The sequence below is a fragment of the Gavialis gangeticus genome, unplaced genomic scaffold, assembly GCF_001723915.1.
Source record: "Gavialis gangeticus isolate Ggan-Ray unplaced genomic scaffold, GavGan_comp1, whole genome shotgun sequence".
Lineage (NCBI taxonomy): Eukaryota > Metazoa > Chordata > Crocodylia > Gavialidae > Gavialis > Gavialis gangeticus.
In genome coordinates this window covers 32,766,066-32,783,773 of record NW_017728995.1, presented here as the reverse complement: position 1 = coordinate 32,783,773, position 17,708 = coordinate 32,766,066, and the positions used below count along the sequence as shown (strand labels likewise).

The 17,708-nt window shown below is 50.8% G+C and overlaps 1 protein-coding gene across 1 annotated transcript in view; it reads right to left on the bottom strand.

Annotated features, from left to right (window-relative positions):
- The window catches only part of LPP (LIM domain containing preferred translocation partner in lipoma), a 370,753-nt gene that overhangs the window by 320,334 nt on the left and 32,711 nt on the right, over positions 1-17,708 (bottom strand). Inside the window, exon 2 of the mRNA XM_019503472.1 lies at positions 6,999-7,200. Coding sequence (XP_019359017.1) covers positions 6,999-7,191 — 193 coding nt within the window. The 5' untranslated portion in view covers positions 7,192-7,200. The remainder of the gene's footprint in view (positions 1-6,998; positions 7,201-17,708) is intronic.

Genomic DNA, 17,708 nt, shown 5'->3' with positions numbered 1-17,708 from the left:
AATATATATTGGTTTCCCAATATAATTCCTTTTCGAATGGCTTGCTTTGGAAAGGAAAGAGCTAATTTTGGGGTTTGCTTCAGCACAGCGACAATGACATTCGTTAGCAGGGTGATGATTAGCAACAGCAGGAGCGGCAATATCTCACTATTCAGTGGCATTTTTCCAACCCCGTGAGCCCGTACTGCTTGACAGATCATAGGCCCAATTCTGAGATCTACGTGGACCATGCCTGGAAATGGAAGAGGACACGGGGTTTTTGAAGAAAACAGACCAGTCGCTTCCACCTCTAAAATGCTGGGAGAGACGCAACCCGTGTCTCAGTGGCTGATGACACCGTGCTAACCGTCTGAGACAAGAAGCGACCGAAGCTCCTGGGAATTATAGGTAGACAGCATGGTCTACCTATATGGTGTGGGATACAGGGAAAATATCCGTGCTCTTGGTCGACCTCCTATTTCTATAGGACCTATTTCTCTCCCGCATGAAAGAACTCCTCCAGGAGCCAAGGTCCCCCTTGGCCACCCCGTGGTGCAGACCCACAGAGAGGAAGGGGATGTACAGAAGCACAAATACCACCCTGCAGGCCTCTGCCCCACATCAACAGCAGCCCCGAACGCCGCTGGCCTCTGGGAGCTGAGAGATGCTCCCATTCCTAGAGCATGTGCCAATAAATCCACCCCCCGGCTTCACAAACGAGACCTGGATCCTGACAGCCGCTCTCGTGCATAAGCGTCATCAAGCATCTTTGGAGACGAGTAAAAATAATAATAATAAATCAGGCTGATGGTTCACGCGCTGGAATCCAAGGCAGCGTCTGCTCACTAGCGGCCTCCGCACAGGAGACAGGGAGCAACAAGGCTGGCAAGCATTGTCGCTCCAAGACCCACATCAGCAGGGATGGAGGTGGCCCAAGGTGGTACCCACGTCCGCACCCCTGCTCGGACGGTTCTCCTCCCACGTCCCACATCTACGCTCCAGAACAAACAGTGGGTGAGGATTTAAAACGGCACGCACACGCTCCTTCTTTGCTTGCCAAACCCGAGCCCCGCCCCGCCGAAAAGGTAGCGAAAAAGAAGAAGAAAAAAGCATCTGCTTCAGTTCTCATCTGCTCATTTAGTTGCTATTATTAAACCCCCATGTTAACTGCTCCTGCTTTTGCTGGCATTGTATTTGCCAAGGGTGCCAGGTACAAGGAAAAGACATCAGCAGTGGTAATTACTACATCTCCAGCAAAGCTGAGCCATGAGCTAAGGTGCCTCATATTGCAAAGTGCCTCCGAGAGAGGGAGGAAAAAAAAAAAAAGGCAATGGATCCTAAACCAGGGGAGTTTAAAAGGAGAGCACATCTCTCAACCTCCGGATAGTGAGCAACCCGGGGGGCAGGAAAGTACTCTGCTCTTCCGTGGCCTTTTGTGGTTGCAGATGCGGCCTTTCATGTGCCTTCTGCCTTGGTTTCACCAGAGGGTCCACCTGGGTCTCCACCACTCCAACCATATCCCCTGCTGAGGATCTCACTAGGCACCAAACAGCCCCATAGGAACACAAGAAAGGACTTTCCCAGGTCCCCCCGCGGCAGGGAGGCATGCTCCCTTGGAGGCTGTGCGCCTCACATCTGGACCCTCGACCCACAAGACCCTCTCTGCCGGCCGGATGTAGACCCTTCACAGGTAACCCCAGCAGCCCCATGGGGAGAGGGGGCAGGGGGTAGATAAGCTCGGTCCAAGGGGTCCATACCCACATCTGCAGGCATCCCCACCTTTGACACCCTCCTGCTAATGGTGGTCTCTTCTGCAGTCTATGGAGAGAGCCCATGCCCAGCCGCTTTCCCTCCGTGGAGGACTCTCCTACCCTCTGTGCTGGTAGCACTCCCATCCAGACCAGGTGCTCATTAGCAGCTTGAAAATCACATTACAATACTTAATTATTTACAAGTGGACTGGGATGCATCAAGCCCTTTAAAGAAGGGTAGACTAGGGGCCAGCCAGCACACGCCAGGGAGAGCAACACATTAGGTGGTTATGTGCCTTCCCTCCCGAACAACACAGACGCACCGCTGGAGCCCAAGGGCTTGGCCCAATTCATGTTCACACAGCTCTGCCAACCGTCAGGGCCGTACTGCTGTGTCTCACAATACTGGGCCTTTCTCCCTGAAAGCTGCAGAAGCTGGAGTCATGGTACTGAAGTTTGTTCTCCTCAATAAAAGTTTCTCGGTTTTGTTTGAACCCAAAAGGCTACAGGGTCAGGAACACACACAGACGCCAAACGCATAATATTTAAATTTACATTCATTTTAAGCCCATTTTAGGGTTTGGGGAGATTTCTGAGGTTGGGAACACCTGAGGTCAGCACATCTGTAAAGAGCCTGACCTTGGCAATTATGGAGACGTATTTGCAAAGATGTTCCTGCTTACTCCCGTGAGACGCAGGAGGGTATCTATGCCATCGGTCCCCTGAGAGCAGCATAACACCACAGGAGTTGCTTCAGCTCTCCACAGGGTATGCAAGGCAAGAATCAGGATTCAAATGACCAAAAAGGGTGTCACACGTTCACTTGCACAGGTTGCAAGCCATAGGCATGCTACTAAAGTTAGGGCACGTTAAATACAGGTAGTAACACACAAGTAGATATATGTTCAAGCAGTTTTACATGGGTTAGATGCCCTTGTGGCATTGCAAAATTATTTCCTTTCAAGAGAAGACCATCTCCTAACATCTTCTAATTTTGATGCTTTACAACATCCCCATGATTTGCAAACACGTGACGCCACCCATCATGACCCATTCATCCCAGAGACCACCCGCAGACTGAGATAAACTAGTGCAAACACACTAGAAGCTGGCCAACACAGTGGGAAGGCAAGTAAGGTCACTACTACGTATGGTACAGCTTCTAGGAGGACTTTATTTTTTTCTTTCAGGTACATGTCTCTGGTTCAGATATACCCAAGACCCAGTGGTGCAGGTATGTGACAGAACTCTGCAATGCAGGTGACTTCAGCTACTGGATTTCCCCTCCAACCCTCATCACGCCACCTAGTGCAAACCAACGGCCTTCTGCACGGTCCTGTACCCTGCCAAGGAGACAAAGCGCTGCACAGCCAAAAGACACACTAGGAAGGGAAAAGAAGTGGCAGCAAGGCACCAGTAGCCAGGAAATCATAGATCATAGAAAATTCAGGTTGGAGGGGCCCTCACAAGGTCACATCTAGTCCAACCCGTGCTCCAAGCAGGACCAGCCCCAACTCCATCATCCCAGCCAAGGGTTTGACTTCAAACCCTCCAAGGGTAACCTAAGGGGCACTCAGCTGGGCAGCAATGGGGCGAGGGGAAATAATCACCGAAGAAAGCCTGAAGATCACAGAGCCATTCTGTTAGGTTTCAGCAATGAAAAGTGTACTGAGTTTTCATGCTACGCAGCGCAAAGAAAAAGGGATGTGGGGATAACGCACTACCCATGAGAACGTGACATGAAGGGGTGATCTCTGTCCACGCTCCCAGCTTTTATAACAGGAATCCTCCACCGAGAAACAGCCTGGCCTAGGAGCAGACACGTTCCCACACCTGCTCAGAGAAACGAAACCCAGCAGAACAACGGCCGGGTGTCGGTGCAGGGAGATGGCTGCCCAGACGGCATTTAAATGAAGCGGTGCCATTTTCCAAAGGGTTTCTCTGTGCAAGGTACTGGCTCCCTTTGGGAAACCGTGTTGCAATAAGGAGCTAAGCACTGCAGAAAAGCAGACCCCGGGTGTGACTGCTGTGGCCCTTCGCCATCCCTCGTCGAACCGGTCCCGCTGAACAAACACGTTCGGTTGAAAACGCAGAAGAAGCCCACGTACCAAACAGCAGCCCAGGCTGGAGGGAAACACTCGCGCTTATGCAGCCTACAGACGCACACATCTTAATTGCTTCCAGTCAAATTACAGTGATATTTCCAAAACCACTGGCAGCTTCTATCTTTTTTTTCCTTTTAAATCCTTCAAATACTTATTTTCTTTAATGCTTATTTCTGCTTGATATCTTGTAAGAGCTCTCCCTGCACCCCCAAGGCTTTTTACTTGGGAAGGAAAGAAAGGTAGGTTGGAGGGGGGAGGACACGTGCAAGTAACAGCAAAACCAGGGTTGCCACAGGCCAGATCCTGGGCATGGAGCCGTGGCGCCTGGCCTGCAGGGCTGGAAATTTGGTGGCCGCAGTGTTGATTGCTGTGGTTCTTGAAACCGCAGCAGCCAAAGCTGCTCCCACCACCAAACTGTGGGCTTCGCAGGCAACCCCGCAGGCCAGATGACCCGGCTTCATCCTCTGGATCTGGCCTGTGGACCGTCCCCATGCCCTGGATCTGGCCCACAGGGCCAGATGAGTTTGCCCCCCCATTTGAAAGCAGCACCCGTATGCAGGATGAGCAAGCCCAAGATGCAACTGGGAGGCAACCAGGGGCCACAACACCGGCAGGACTACCCCTCTTAGTCCCGCACTAAGGCTGTGACCCCAAAAAGGCTCCCGGCATTTAATGAGCAGGACTACGCACCTCGCAGAGAGTCAACGCTAAGTGCCAGCGCTCGGACGAGCAAGCCCGAAAATGGGGTGGCTGCAGAAGACAGATCTGGGCCCTGTTGTCCAAACCTTTCACCTGAACTATGCATTGTGCCATGGGGAAACGCAGCGTGAGCCTCCAAGGGAGACACAGTTTAGGCCCCTGACATGCGAGGCCAAAACCCTGCAGCTGATGCTCCCCAAATGATACAGAAGGAATAGCCTGGAGCAAGCACGGAAAGCAGCATTTCCTGCCGTCCCGGAAAAAAACTTGCTGATACCGTCTCCTTCTAGTGGTCAACTGACTTTCACAGCATGGATCAGGCAGGAAGGGTTTGTGGGACCCCCGATACAGCCAGAACTATTCTGGGTCCTCTTTCTGCCAGTCTGAGTACCCCCTTTTGCATCGAAGCAGTGATTTGCAACTGGAGCGCCCCGGCACCCCGCGGGTGTCCTGGGATCCTTATAAGGGTACCACACTACATCGGCACTAGGTGTGCAAACACCGTTCGCAAGATAAACCCAGAGATTTCTACTAGGAATCCATAGCTGTGGGTTTTTTGCAATAGGAAAAAAAAAATGCTCTATTATTTTTTCTGTAGCCAAACAAAGTGAAAACTAAACACTGACATTTTCCTTCAAGTCTATCCAGGGGTGCCTTGAGTCTAAGACTGAGAGCCATTGCATTAGACAAATAACTGCTCAGTGAGCTCCTAGCAAAGCTCAAGAAAATAAAGTAAATGTGAGTTTGAGGACGGGGAACGGGGGTGTCGAAATAATCAGAGGACACACAGCAGCCACGGCTCCCATGGTCCCCATTCTTCAGCTAGCAAGAAGGGAGGCCCGCGGGAGACGGAAAGAAAAATCCAGGCATGATGACTAGGCGTGCTGGTTTGCACGGGGAACCATCAACACTTGCAATGGTCTCCCAGGCTCCATTGCTGAAGCAAAAGAACAACAGCGGTCACCGAAGAAACAATTAGAGAGCATCGAGGAGAAGATGAAGCAATAAAAAGGGAATGAAGCGTGATGGGCTAAATATTGTCCCCCCGTCTCTCCCGGATCCCAGCAGTCTAATGTTCTTATGTTTATATATGATTGGGCTAATGGGTTTGGACTGGCTGCTGACATGAACTAGCAGCAATACAGCGAGCCTCCGTGTCACCTTTTGAAAGTGGATTAGTTTAAGCTGCAGAGACGACGTCAAATCACTAAGCTGTTCCCTGAATAGTGATCCCTGCCACCGCTCGCCGTCAAGACTTGCAAAGTGACCGCGTGACCTCTAAAGGCACAAAGTCAGGTAAGGCATGGACCCGATTCTGGAGGGAAAAAAATGGTCTCCTCCAATGTGCTGGGCACCCTGAACTTTTAAGTGCCTTCAAGGATGTATTATTCCATAGCAAACAGTGATGGACAAATATTTCCAATCTGAGGTTTCGCTTTCCTGCACTAGAGCACCACGGTCCTCTTCCGGTCTGACTGAACGTGAGAGAACATTACTTCTCACGGACGCTATTTAAAGAAGGTTTATATAAAGTGCCAACGTGTTACAGACACAGGCTGTATTGTTTGGATACAAAACACCCCATTTTCTCACACACAACACATTTTTGTTTTCTTTTAAAAACAGCTCCTGAAAATTAGAATGAAAATCATAAGCAAAGAATTATGGTAAAAGCAGTTCGCGCTGCTAGAGTGACTCCTGGGTGAAAGCAAAAGTAACTCTGCATGGGAACCAGACAGCTTCCTAGCTGCTGCTACTCAGTTATATTACTGCAAGGGAAGTCTGCCTCCCCCACTTTCAAAAATAATGCATGCATTTTATTGTGGGGGTGTATTGTATGCCAGACAATACGGTAATTACCGGATTAAAATGCTGCGTGTTCTGAAATGTGTGTCAGTAAGGGAATGGGGGTGTAGAAATGCTGAATTAATCCAGCAAGTGTTTGCAGAGCGGTTCTGCCAACACCCACCCTAATCCCTCCGTGTCCCAGATTCTGCATCACCTGTGCTAAGTACTTACGCGGCATCTACACGAAAAGCCCTCAGTCCTCCCCGTCACTAATCTTTGGCGTGCTATGCCTTTGGGCCCCTCCGAGCTGCCGCACGCCTAGTGAATGAACACCATGGGAAGCGCTGGCCTTTGGGATGTGATGTCAGAAGAAAAGAAAAAGGGACCCATGCGGATGCTATTTATTTGAAGTTGGGATGGCTGGAAGGAACGCCTGCAAGAAAGACCTTAAGTTTCTTTTCATCTGAATTGCTCTTAAAGCGGATAAATCAAGGCTCACCAATCAAGAGCAACTCAAGGTCGTGTTATATCAGGGTTGAGGTCAATAACTTGGATGCAGACCATTTACCCCGTGCTGAGACGCGCCTATGGTGGCGCAGGGTTTTGCATCTCACCTCATCGAGCCTCAACATGGAGAACCCCCTGCCCTTCCCACTCTCTCCCAAGAGTCTCTTACCATCCCCTCCTGGCGGCTTGTAGGGATTGTACTTTGGTTTCGGAGCAACAACAGGGGCAAACTTCTTCGGCATCTGCTGGGAGGACACCGAGAGGCTGGGGGTCCCGAAAGCATGCGTGGTCTCCATTCGTGCAGTCACGTGGCCAACGGGCTCGCCAGTGCTCTTCGGCGGGAGCCAGGATGGGTGAGACATGATTCAGATCTGAGCGGAGGGGAAAAACAAACAGGCAACATGCACCTTAGCCTTGAATGTGAAAACGCCAACCTTTGCTTTTGCTAACTTGTGTAATCAAAATAGATACACGCACACCTTTAATGCATGCACCTTGCATTGTAAATGCACGGCTAGGAATGGGCACCGGTTTATTTATCCCCTGGACAGGATATCAGAGACGGTGGTTAGATCACTGGCATTCGCAGCAGAGAAAAAAGGGAAAGATTACAACCAGCGATCAACCCTCCTCTCCCTACAAAACCAGTAGACAGGACAACATGGAGGCATCTTCCCCACTGAAATGTGAGTTCTTGGGTCAAAGGCTTCATTCGGTGTCCACAGCCCATTCACATCTTATCTGCCTCAATAAAACTGCCAAAAAAGGTGACCAGATGTAACCCCTGTGCCAAATGTGTGGGCGCTCGCTGTCCCGTGAAGGAAGGACATGGCCTTGTGCATCCAGTACTACACTGGGACTTGCAAACTGGGGGGTTATGATCCAGCTGTGGTCTCTTGTGCCCCTTGGAAAAGCCCCTGAAACCCTCAGTGCCTCTAACTTGGGGAAAATGTCCCTTCTTTCACCTGGGTCTTGAGGGGCTATTCATCATTATAGCACTAAGTGCAAAGGGGCACGGGCAATGTTTTCAGGGGTGATGAATGATTCCAGATGCCACCGATTTTGGATGTTCAATTCAAGACGTGCTAAAACGCACCGGTTTTCTGGAAGTGCAGCCCCCCTCTGGCGTCTCAAAGCACAAACCAAAGCCTTCAATTGGAAAATGAGTCACGGGGACATTTGAAAAATGGTACCCAGTTCATCAGGGGCTCCGCTGCGATGAACAAACGCACTTTGCACTGGCTTTTGGACAGCCACGAGATGGCAACTATTAAAGTCATTATCCCCCCTAAACTGAACAGGAGCTGCAGCGAGGCAGCGAAAGCCCTGTATCCCTTCACTAATTCCCTGTCATCCACTCTAGTGAAGATGGAAGGCGTCATTAGTTGCACCATGTGCCCTGTTGCTGGTGTTTCACACTCCCCCCATTTAGGTTAGAAGGACTGAAGCTGGCAGCAGGCTCCAGAGACTCTGCTCAGGGAGGCTCTCAATGCACGGAGAAGGATCGGCGTGCAAAGAGGAGCGTGGGGCCGGGGATGGCATCCTCCAATTGCTGTTGTGTAAAAAGCGTTTCCAGCTGTGAGCAACGAGACACACCGGAGTCGCTGCTGGGTTTGCAAAGAAAGCTCTTTCTAGCTGCAGCTGCAAGCACCTTCCGATGGAGCTGGCACACACGGCCAGCCGCAATCTCCCTGCAAATGAACATATTAATCAGTGCAAAGGGGCAGCAGAGTGAGTGGGTGCAAAGGCTTCCAGGAGAGGGAAATCATTACCGAGCCCTGTGGCGATACAGCTAACTACCCCGACCCAGGCAGAGGCCCCGTGGCCGTGCACGCGGGAAATCTGCTTGAACGTCTCCCGAGGCGGCCTTTTCTGGAGCCAGGAACAGCAGTTGCACGTCGCCTGCTAAAGGGCAGCCCTTCCAAGCTGAAAGTGAGCGGGCAGCTGCTACCGCCACCTCTGCCATCTACCCCTGGACTGGAAACCAAGCATCTCCTCGCTGGTGCTGCTGGAGAACTCAGCTGCCGCACCAGACGGCCTGCCTGCCAACTCGGCATATTCTTGGGATTGCAAAGTTTAGAGCTGCCGTGTGCGAGCTTCTCACATTGCAAAAAAAGAAAAGAAAAGAAAAGAAAAGGCAACTTCTGCAGACAGCTCCAAGCGTGATAGGAAATCTTCGAACAGGAAGGCGACGCATCTGGAAGCTGATTTAAGCCTGTCACCATCTGATGCTTCTAGACGTTGCATCTTCATCTATTTCCCCATAAATAGCACCAGGTAGGTCAAGTTTTCAGACCTGAGCTATTCTGACTCACCCTGGCCACCGAGGAGAAGAAACGGCAGAGGGTAAATCATGGGTCATAGGGGGCAGAGAGAGGGACAGAGAGTGCAGGAGGGAGCCCGGGCCTGTCTCAACTCAGTGATTTGCCGTTTGAGAATAAAGTCAAGCCAATGGGTAATGTGAGAGTCCCAGATTACCAGGCTGTCCGCAGCATCCCCACAGCTCAGTGGTCAGCCCATGTCATGGCTTGTGGCAGCTGAGGTCCCATTTTGGATGCAAGCTTTCTGGATCTCCCCCTCGGCCCAGAGCCACTTCCACCATAATGCTTCCAGTGGGGAAAGCACCACGTTAACACCAGGACCTCCGCGGATAGAGAAATAAAGCCTGGCAGGGCAGCTGATCCAGGCCTAAAAAACGGAGAGAGGAGGAAGGGTTGAAAAGAAATGGGCACTACTTAATCTAGGGAAGAAAGGAAAAGAGGGCGGAATTTAGTAACACTTTTCAAACGCTAAAAGGGCGGGTGAACAGAGATGGTGATCCACCGTTTTCTATTTCTACTGGGGAGCAGACAAGAAGTGATGGGAGAAATAGGTGAGGTAGTCAGGCGAACTTTTGAATGGAGAGGGTATGAAATACAAAATGAAATACGCTTTTGCATGTGGAGACCTGCTAAGCCCTGGAACGGGGCACCAGGAAAGACGGTGAAATCTCTGCCACTGCAAGCTGTTACAAGCGGGGGAGACAAACTTGTGTCTGGGATGGTTTAAGGCAGGGACAAGACTGCTTTGAGCAGCACGCTGCACTAGGTGAAAGCCCGATAGATAGATACTGTATACCTATATCTATCCATCTATCTAGATAAATACTGTATACCTATATCTATCTAGCTAGATAGATAAGTATATCTATATATATATCTATATCTAGATAGCTGGATATAGATAGATATAGAGAGATATAGATATGCATATATAGTTACAGAGAATGTATATCTCTATCTAGGTAGAGACAGATATACATTATCTATATCTATCTATACCTATATATGTATAGATATAGATATGTATGTATGTATGTATGTATGTATGTATGTATGTATATCTATCTATATAGATATAGATATATAAATTATAGATATAAATAGATATGGATATCTGTCTATCTATCTAGATATCTACCTATATATAGATATATAGATTATAGATAGATTCATAGATTCATAGATTAAGGGTCGGAAGGGACCTAGTAGATCTTCTAGCCCGACCCCCCACCAGGGCGGGAGAACAACAAAAAACCCCAAAAAGAGAAACGGGACTCAAATGAGATATGGATATGGATAGAGATAGATAGATATCCATATATATCTACCTATCAATTGCTTGATTGATAGATGGATAGATACTATATATAGTTATATATATAAACACCCAGAGAGGGCTGGTAGCCCCTAGCACAGCTCATACCAGCAACAAGCCCCGGAGGCAGCCAGGCACAGTGAACCTAGTCACCTTCCCACACCCGCTCTGCTTCTCGGTCTCGTCTTACCAGCTCGCAGCATCATTCTGAAAGTAAGAAGTGAAAGGCAGGTCTTCTCACACAGCCAGAAAGGAAACTGACTGCTAGGCGGGGGGAGCTGGGGGCACGAACCGCATCGTGCACCAGGCCTGGGACCTGGTGCTCCCAGCACCAAAATTTATGGAACCAGAAACAACACGTTCACCAAAAAAACAAAGAGATCTGGCCTCCTCGTCATCCCACATCCCCCCAAAACTGACAAACGAAACCGTAACGATGAGCGAACGACGGAGGTCCTTCAGGGGATAAAGTCCCAGAGGACCAGAGGGGACAACTCCGCGGCGCTGTTCCCAGCCCCCCAGAAGCGAGGACGCCCCTCGGCCCTTTGGCTAACGGGGCCTCACACTTGCACCCAGCCCCGCTCCGAGGGCTGCGGGTCCGCTCGGACAAGCAGCACAGCACCCCGTGGCCCCACACCGAGGGGTTATCTCAAACGTGGAAAACACCGCCTCGCAAAACAGTCAGTCAACCTCTCCTCCTGCAGCTCCTGGGTGGTTCATGAGACGTCTCCCCCTGAGCACGGGCAGGGCTGGATGCCCTCTTCACAGCACGAGACACGTATGGACCAAGGGCCAAATGCATCGATCATGTTCATCTCGATAGCAACATTGCACAGGACAGGGGGGGCCAAGAGAGAAGAGGTGAGGCATCACGAAACCTAGGGACCAGAGCGATAATGGTCAGTCCGAGACTGCAGCCCACACCGCTCTCCTCTGGCAACCGGGATCCAGGCCCTGCCGCTCAACACAGCATTTGTTTTGCTGCTTGTATTACTCTAATTATTTCCCCTTTAGCCTTTTCTGTTCCTCCTTCCCTCCTCTCATTTTCTGTTGTGCATGCTGTTCTCAATCTTTTTCTCTTTTTGGGTCCTTCCACCATCCCAAAGGAGTTCCCTTTTTCCTTTCACGTCCCCGCTGCGATCAAAAATGAATCCAGGTCCCTTGTGAGCCAAGCAACACACCATTGATTTTCACTACTGGGGCTAAATGCATTGGGGAAGGAAGAGAGGGACTCTTCATCAGGTGTCTCATCTTTTAAGTGCACGTTAATTTGACGGCAGTGGCAGGGACGAGGGGAAGTGCCGTGTAGATGCCCCACAGCAATATCCACGCTTCTCGGTCCCGCCTCCTAGCAGCCCTCCTAGCCCTACATGGACACAGCCAAGGAACTTACATTTTGCAACACCTTTGCTTTTCTGGTCATAAGTATCTTTTGCTAATGGTGCCGAATGCATGGCCATTGCACAATGCAGTAAGCAAAACAGGACTTGGTGCCACCTGAGGGCCCGTGATCCTTCCTGGGGAGCATTAAACATGTGTTACTTCTGGTCATGGGAAACTAGACAGGCCAGGCCAACAGTACGGTCCAACCCAGCCCTGCTCGAAGGACCAACAACAAGTAACGCAGGCAGGAACATACGGGGTGAGGTGCGTCCTGCAGCCACGGACTAGGGATGTCTAACGGTACAGCAAGGGGCCCGATATCCCGGCCGCGTGATCTAGGAAGGTCGGAGCGGCGCTATCAAAAGGGCAGAACATGAAACAATCAGAAAGGCCTGACAAGGAGACCGCGTCTGTTTGCTTTTCATTACCGGGGCCACTCGCCTCGGATAGAAACCAAAGGGCTGACAAAGAGGATCCAAACTCAATTTACCCGCCCATCACATAAGGCTGGGGAAGGGTGAAGCACCGATTTGTCTCTGCTTGAAATTGTTAGTGTGTTCGTCTCCCGTGGAACGGAGACAGCTGACTCATTCGTACTGAGACTTTGCCCAAATAAATCTTAATTTCCTCCTCGCAGTCACATTCATGGACCGGCTGCTTCTGCGGAGTTAATGGGACCGCGCTGGGTAATGGAGAGAAGAACGTGTCCCTGCGTTAATGAAGACAAAACCCTCTGTGCAAGTTCAGGGTGGAAATGGCTTTTAATCCACGTACGGCAGCCTGCGCCTCCCTCATCCCCTCTCCTCCCTTCACCACCTTGTTCAAAATCCACCAGTGTTATCATGTGGCTTGAGGCACCGTGTGTGGTGCGTCACATGGCTCGTGGGCAGCGATTGTGCAAATGCACGTGATGGTTTCTTTGGACTGCTTGTGCTTCAAGGCTGCTGCAAGCTCCTTTGGGCAGAGACAGCCTCCTTGCCTCGGGCCAGGAGCAGGCAGAAGTGCCTCCCCAACACGTCCCATGGTCCTTCTCCATGAGCATTTGAGAAGGGAGTCCCCTGCAGATGCCCGAACTCCAAGCCTGTATTCAAGTCCCCCCATGCTGTTGCACCCCTCTTCCGCTAAGGACCTGTAGCCACCCTAGGTTGGTCACCAACACCTTGCCATGTGCACCCACCATGTCATGGGTGGACACCCACCGTGGTTCACATCACTACAGAAGCAACTTTTGTCCCTACACCCCTCCAGTCCTAGCACGGATCCCGATCCCAGGTGTGTGCACTCAAAGACCTGCCTCCAGGGGATGGTGCTCCCCTCTATCCCCTCTCAGCTGGCAAAATGCTTTCCCGAAACCTGCTCCCCAAACTCTGCAGTTCTGTCAAGAGCGGCAATCAAGTTGGATTTGGGAAGATTCAGTCTCTGTACTCCTGAAACTGCTTGTTCCCCCCGACCCTGTTCGCCTCCGGGCACGAGATGCACCGATCCCTTCATTTATGGCCAGCAAGCAGTGGGGCCACTTTCCTATTTCTCGTGACCTCCAGATGAGAATACAATCTCACAACCCTGGTCTCCTTAGGGGGCTTTTCTCCAACCAAGGAAGTGTTGTGGCTACTTCGGATCGCAGCGTGAGCCCTCCTCGGATGGATTTCCCATATGGTACCATTTATCCTCACAGATATCCCATCATTTGGGAAATGATGCGATCCCCCTTTTGAAATCCCTCCATGCATTGAATATCACCCCTCCTCTTCTGTTAATGAGGACAAGACCCCCTGTTCAAAAGCACACCGCGCCTAACCCGCTTGCAGTTTCCAGTCCAAAACCCTGCGGAGCTGAGGAGCCAAGAGACGTTTCCGCCCCAGAAATGCAAATGCATGCGGGTGCTTTCGTATCCCTGACCCACCGCCCCAGCAACAGAGGACACTGTTAATGGGATGGAAAACAACGCAAGAGACCAAACAGGATCTGTTTGCCCCTGGATGGAGTCTGTCGAAGTAACAAGCATGCCAAGAGCCATAAATGCAACCTGAGACAGGATTAGCAGGTGAGAGGGCTAAGGGGGGGCTGTTTGGGCAGCCACTTTAATGGCTGTTAACATCAAACTCCTCACTTCTGACCCAAATACAGGTGCATTACGTGCGGCTGCCGCTACGGTTCTGGTTCCAAGCACCGGCTGTTCTTTGCCTTGATCCCAGCAGTACACGCTTCAGTACAACCCCTTCTCTCCCCCGGCCGTAGCTTTCTCTGCCAGCGCAGTTAGGATTAGACGCTATACCCTTGAGAGGATCAATGCCCTCTTTCTGCCAAACAACACTGCAAGCATTTACCAACTTCTAGCCTAACCCCCTGCTGCGGGATGTCATTTATATAATCGCAGGAATTACAGGAGGAGCACACCCATCAAGGTCACGGCGTCCATCTCTCCTTCCAGTGCTAGGCTCTTCCTTTTGCTCAGTCCAACCATCCTGCATCTTGTGCTCTGGCTTTGCATGACTCAAGCTGTAGGACTCAGATTTCTTCCTGGTCCAATTACTACAAGGAAAAATGTACATCCCTACAGCCATCAATATTTCCAATCCCATATCAAAGCAATACCGACTCTCATCTCTAATCAATAATCTTGATCAATGTCTTCATCAAGGACCTGGAAGATGGGATGGATGCATCCTCAGCAAGTTTGCAGGTGACACCGAGCTGGGGGGAGTCGTAGATACACTGGAGGGGAGGGCTAGGATGCAGAGGGACCTGGACAAATTGGAGGATTGGGTCAAAACAAATCTCAGGAGGTTCAACAAGGACAAGTGCAAAGTCCTGCACTGAGGAGGGAGCGATCCCCTGCACCGGTGCAGGCTGCGGGTGACGGGCTGGGCAGCAGCTCTGCAGAAAAGGACCTGGGGGGACAGGGGACAAGCAGCTGGACAGGAGCCAGCAGTGTGCCCTTGTGCCAAGAAGGTGACCGGCATCATGGGCTGCATTGACAGGAGCGATGCTAGCAGATCCAGGGCAGCGATTCTTTCCTCTATTCAGCACTGGGGAGGTCACATCTGGAGTCCTGTGTCCAGCTGTGGGCCCCCCACCACAGAAAGTATGTGAACAAGTTGGAGAGAATCCAGTGGAGGGCAATGAAAATTGTTGTGGGCTGGGGGACAGGACTGGTGAGGAGAGGCTGAGGGAACTGGGCTGATTGAGTCTGCAGAAGAGAAAACCAAGGGGGATTGAATAGCAGCCTTCACCTCCCTGCAGGGGGGCTGCAAAGAGGATGGAGCTGGACTGGTCTCAGTGGTGCAGAAGGAGCTATGGGCTCAATCTGCACCAAGGGAAGTTGAGGTTGGATATTAGGAAGAATTTTCTCACTAGGAGGGTGGTGAAACATTGGAACAGGTCACCCAGAGCAGGGGTGCAGTCTCCATCCTTGGAAGTTTTGAAGACTCAGGTAGTCAAAGCCTTGGTTGGGATGATGGAGTTGGGGCTGGTCCTGCTTGGAGCAGGGGGCTGGACTGGATGTGACCCCCTGAGGTCCCATCAACCCTCATCGTCTGTGATTCCAGCTGTGTCCATTAGGAAACAAAAGACTCCTACCAGTTACACCACCAAAGACTGAGGAGTATAGATTTACTGCTGTCGTGACACCAGTACGCCCACGAGGCATATGCACTGGTACACCAACAAGCCCTCTTTGGCCGATACTGGTGACACCGGTTCCTCAGTCTATCCCAGAAGACGACCCTTTGGCCAGCCACACTGCATTTGCACAAGCGCTTGCACTAGCTCCGAGCAACTGTCATACCTACACTAGCAGGGCTCTCCCTCCTGTCCTTTTGTCCTGCCTTTTCATTTGGGGGCTCTCCCGACAGCAATGCTAGAACAGCTACAGCAGCAGAGGTTGCATAGCATGGGCGAACCCCTTATTTCCGACTGTATTTCAAATGGATGAAGCTACATCCACAAACACTACAAGTGGAGGCCAAGCTTAATAAAGGAAGTGGAGCTGCAGAGGGGAAAGACCTGTCAAAAGTGTCTGCACCGGCCAGTTTCTCAGTGAGGGTTGCAGCTACCAAGGAACATGACACGATGCATCTGATCCCAACTCCATACTAGGTTAAAACATCAACCCCAGTCCTCCTGGGCTAACTTGGACGCCGAGTCACAATTCCCTCTCCTTAGTTTCCTTTCCACAATGTCTAACCTTAAAATCCTTTGCTCTCCCTCAAATTAATTTAATTAACCATTAAGGCGATTTGAACAGGGCTCCTTGGGTTCGACCGTCACCAAACGTACACGTACGCACACGCACAAAAAAAAAAAAGCTGGAGGCTGAAACTCTGCCTTTTAGAGGCATGTCACATCTCGGTGCCGGATGACAAACTAGGCTTTGGAAACCCAATAAATTGAGCTTGACTGGCCCATCTGCATCGAAACAAAAAGCAGCGCTGGCTCCCCAGAGATAGATAGATCTATCTAATATAATCTGTCTCTAATGACCGCATCACAGCTTTGCCAGAGAGCAGGCTGATGCCTGGCTTCTGGTGTATAAGATGGTCCCCAGCATCCGTAAGATGCACAGGCTTTGAATAAGACATTAATGCAAGGCCAGGACCATTTGGGGTCACCAAATAAATCCTGCAGCACTTGCCAGGAAGGGGACAGACCTGGAGCTTTGCTCGATATGCTAAACTCAGAGGCAGCAAAGTTCCCAGTTGGATCTGGAGAGATGAGGCAGGACATGGCTCTGAGCCAGGAGATTTTCTTCCCATTCCTCTTGCTCGAAAATTTATCTCCCAGCTTGCAGGAAGAGGCTCTGCAACCACAGAGGGGAGCTCAAGGTGGAGGCCTCCGCATCTCATTTATGGAACGATAAGAAAATGGATTAGCGTAGAGGACGAGAGGCCTACCTGCGAGCGTCGTATCATAGTAACCCCGGCGCAGAGGCAGTTGGTTTTCACATTGCATTTTCAAACTCAGCCTGCTCTCAAAAGGCACCTTCGTATTCCTCTACTACCCTTGCCCATCATGGAGCCAGCGGGACGGCTCGGGACATGGGCTAGCACTGCAGGCTGCTAGCAAGATGCAAAGGACTGTCTGCTCACGGGAGAAAAAAGCAGTAACTTTAGCAAATAAAACCAGTGAGACTCGATTCCTGAACCAGTGGAAGTCAGAGCTTTGTGGGATCCTCCATCAACCCTCCAGGAACAGCTCCGGCTAATGCAAAGGAAGACGTGAGGGAGCAAAAAAATGCGGCTGCTTTTGAGTAAGGCAGTGTTGCCTGGTGGTGGTGACAGCAGAGTACCGAGACGGGCCAGAGACGCTTCAGCGCGTGGAAAATTCAAAGCTCATCATGGCAACTTTACAGAGCATCGCATGTCCCCAAAGGGGCCTAGGGAAAAGCTGCAGAAATCACTGGGCTAATGGATGCAAATTCTTGTGGAAGCAAAAATTTGGGAAATGCCTCCTTCCTTCCCCTTTTACACACGCCTAAACATAATGCGCACTAAGGCGATTTAGGCGCGCATCCACACGTGCATGCACTAAGGCACATTAATGCAGTGTGCAGACTGACTTGGGATTAAAGTCAGTCCAAACACCCTGACAAAGCATTTGTTCACAAATGCTTGCTAAGCAATTTTTTTTCTAACTTATAGTTTCATAGTTTCATAGATTTAGGGTTGGAAGGGACCTAGTAGATCTTCTAGCCCGACCCCCCGCCAGGGCGGGAGAACAACAAAACCCCAAAACAAGAAACGGGACTCAAACGAGTCCAGCCAGGTAGGCATCCAGCCTCTTCTTAAAGACCCCCAGGGTAGGGGCCAGCACCACTTCCCTTGGAAGTTGGTTCCAGCTCCTAGCCGCCCTAACTGTGAAG